At 51.0% G+C, this 3,220-nt stretch overlaps 1 protein-coding gene across 1 annotated transcript; it reads right to left on the bottom strand.

Annotated features, from left to right (window-relative positions):
- Positions 1-517: 517 nt before the first annotated feature.
- LOC100899403 (uncharacterized) lies at positions 518-1,512 on the bottom strand (the record flags this gene model as incomplete). The annotated part of the gene is made up of 3 exons (XM_018638170.1): positions 1,342-1,512; positions 1,077-1,211; positions 518-850 (listed from the first exon to the last, which is right to left on the bottom strand). Coding segments are annotated over exons 1-3 (639 nt in total), but the record flags the coding sequence as incomplete, so codon positions are not given.
- Between the last annotated feature and the right edge of the window lie 1,708 nt (positions 1,513-3,220).

A 3,220-nucleotide genomic window follows, 5' to 3' on the forward strand; every position in this document is an offset into this window, starting at 1 on the left:
TCATTCTTCCGGGAACTTTCGCACGGAAATTGATCACTGCATACTCGGTCAAGGCTTGCTCGAATCTCAATTGCTCCGTGAGTTTGAAAAATGTCGGATGACTAACACCCACTCTGCCCGCGAACGCTGCGTGCCATCCTTCAATCTCATTGCTGGTACGGCCTTGCCCGGAAAGCGTCGCTTCGTGAACATTCCACCATTGAGGTTTCATAAGTGCCGGGTTGCGAGGACGACCTATCCATGTATTTTCGAAATAATTAATGAAATTGGTGAGGATATAGTTATTCTCTCGGACGAATTCGGATTCTAACAAGGTTTCGAAAGCAGTCTGTACGTTGCCTAGCGGAACAAAGGCGATTGCGGCAAACATACGGACGTCCAGAGAGAAATCATTTTCCCGCAGATATTTATCACGGAGCGTGGCGTCTGCTTGTATGTGGCGCCAAAGGCTCTGGTTGAAATGAAAATTACAACCGAGGATATCGACTGATGGGAAGGTGGTTTCGAGTTCACTGACCATTGCGATCTCGAAGTCCACGTGAAGTACCTCTGGCCGAAAGTCATCGAGGAAGCTGGTCAGGATTGTCAGAAATCGTCTGTAAGTTCTCGATGTTTTCCCCGGCATCAAGGAATCCACGACGGGAACAGTTTTGTGAGAGCCGGAAATCTTCACGAGGACGCTGTACATCTGATGAAAAATCAGGGGGCAAACTTTGAAGGTTCCGTCTAAGAACCACTCGCCGCATGTCTTCAGTAGCTCGAGATTATCGGGGGTGGCGAAGATTATCATCCTTTCGCAGTCCCCTTCCCCAGAGTCGTACAGTAAAAAGGGGTCACCTTTGGTGGTCATCTGTAACATGGAGAGCATAGACGGAAGAAAGGTGTCAAGGACTTCGACGAAGGCAATCTTCGGGCATACAAACGCATACCTTCAAAAAATCTGGAATCACCAAGTCTTCTCTTCGTAAGGGGTTCGTCGGATGCATCGAGGAATATTCTCGTTTTCTCGCGCGCAAGACCTGTCTTCGGAGTAGGTCTGGTCTCGGCAAACTGCCCAGCGTCGAGCGTGAGCTGACCTCGCTGACAGCTGCGGCAACCAACGCGGTCGACTTCGCGTAGGTCTTCTGAACCGCAGATTTACGTAGGCAATCTAATCTCTCGCGGACATCGATTCCGACTGAATCCGGGGCGTGCATGTGTTCAGGTGGATCCTGGAGGGAAAGTCTTGGCTTGAAGGACCGAAAAGTCGCTACCACTCTAAGTCACACGGGGGCTCATGCTCAAAATAGTTCTGGATGCTTCATAAAAATTTCGCGGATCCTCGATTCCGTTATGACTCACACTATGAGTGCCGTCCGCGGTGCTGATGCGAGCTCGACAAGTTTCCTCCTCGCAACGCCACGTTGTCTTATCAAGCGTGCTTCGGTCTTTGCGGAAGACAAAACCTCCCACACAAAGCATTGGCCTACCTCTGGTTGAGGTCACGAACTTCAGAGGCATTTCGCAGCTCATGTTAAGCTTCCACCGGTTCGGGAGAAAAGATGCATCGATTGCCGCGAATGAACTCAGCCTGGCTCACTTGGTTGACATCGCGCAGAATGATAATTTCAGCGAGACGTCGTTTGGTGCACGTTTCTATGATGCGCGCATCTCCGCTCAGGACAGCTCGTTATAGAATGTTCGCCATATAGTGCTGCGAATAATGAGCGTGAAGTTCTCGCGTTTGCGACGCCACGGGAATTCCATCGAGGGAATTCTCATCGATGAAAACCTAGTACTGTATGCTCATTAATGAACGTGAGATTGGCAAGAAGGCCCCCAGAATTAGGCCATATTCTGATGGCCATATTCTGGGGGCCATACTGACTGGATTTAAAAACCCAGTCAGTCTCAAAACTCAATTTTACAAGGCTTTGTGCGCTTAACCGTACGCTGCGCTCGAATTAACGCTGCACTCAGATCGACGCTGCGCTCAGATCGACGCTGCGCTCAGATCGACACTGCGCTCAAATTTTCGTTGCGCTCCGGGAAGCATGCGCCGAAAATGGCATGCGCTCAACCGTACGTTGTGCTCAAATCGACGCTGCGCTGCAGGCTCCTTCGCGCTCAGATCAACTTCGCGCCGAAATGCACAATCGCTTGAATCTTCGGTGCGCTCAAGTTGGCGGTCACGCAGGTTTAAAAACACGCGTCGTGAAGGACGCCAGCGCCAGGCGCTCGAACGAGGCCGGCTTGAATGACGTCCTCCACTGCGGCATGGACCTCCTCCCCGAAATCACGAAAGTTCTTCTCAACTTCCGTCGATACAAGTTCGTTTTCACAGCGGACATCGAGAAGGCCTTCCTACAGTTCAGAATTGCGGAGAGTGACAAAACATTCTAGCGTTTCTTGTGGCCTCTCGACATAAGCAATAATGGAGCAGCCAGAATCCGAGAATTCTGGGCCACCCGTCTGGACTTCGGATTGATCTGCTCACCGTTTCTACATTGTCAGGGAATTAGATTCCACTTGGAATCGATGATGCGCAAGTACCCGCAGGATACACCCTTCATCGAGGAAATACGCAATACGTTCTACATGGATGACATTGTCGGGGGGGCGCACTCAATCGATGAGGCAAAACATCGCATCCGACTCCTCTCGGACATCTTCACAGACGGTTACCGTTAATTTGACCGAATCCATATGACCGAAGCCACTTGACCGAAGCCACTTGACCGAAGCCACTTGACCGAAGCCGCTTGACCGAAGCAGTTTGACCGAATTTAGGTATTCGCTCAGCTCGCGCCACGCGGGAGTAACATAGTTATTCGAGTTCGGAAACTCGAGACTGATCCAGGCGAGCGTGATTTAATCGAGCTCACACCGCTCACCGCATCCGGACCCGGATGAGAGTTCCATCTGAGATCCAGCTGAACGTAACTGAGCCAACGCCTCGTGGCCTCGCGGAGTCAGAATCTTTGTGAGGCTCCGATCGGAAGCATCCGTTCGTAGAGAGGAGCGAAATGTGGTTGGATATGCGGAGCCGACGAGCTCACAGCAATAGTGTCGTTGTTTAAGGAAGATTCGACTGACGCTGACGTGGTTGAGAAAGCCTTGACTGAGTGCGAGTGTGGGCAGCTTTCCTCCTTGATTACGTCTAAGTTATTCCCGTAATTATTTTGTATATACCAAGCACGCATCGGGAACACGCGTGTACCTTCGTTGCAGAACCCGAAGT

The sequence above is a fragment of the Galendromus occidentalis genome, unplaced genomic scaffold (assembly GCF_000255335.2).
Source record: "Galendromus occidentalis unplaced genomic scaffold, Mocc_1.1 scf7180000076650, whole genome shotgun sequence".
Lineage (NCBI taxonomy): Eukaryota > Metazoa > Arthropoda > Arachnida > Mesostigmata > Phytoseiidae > Galendromus > Galendromus occidentalis.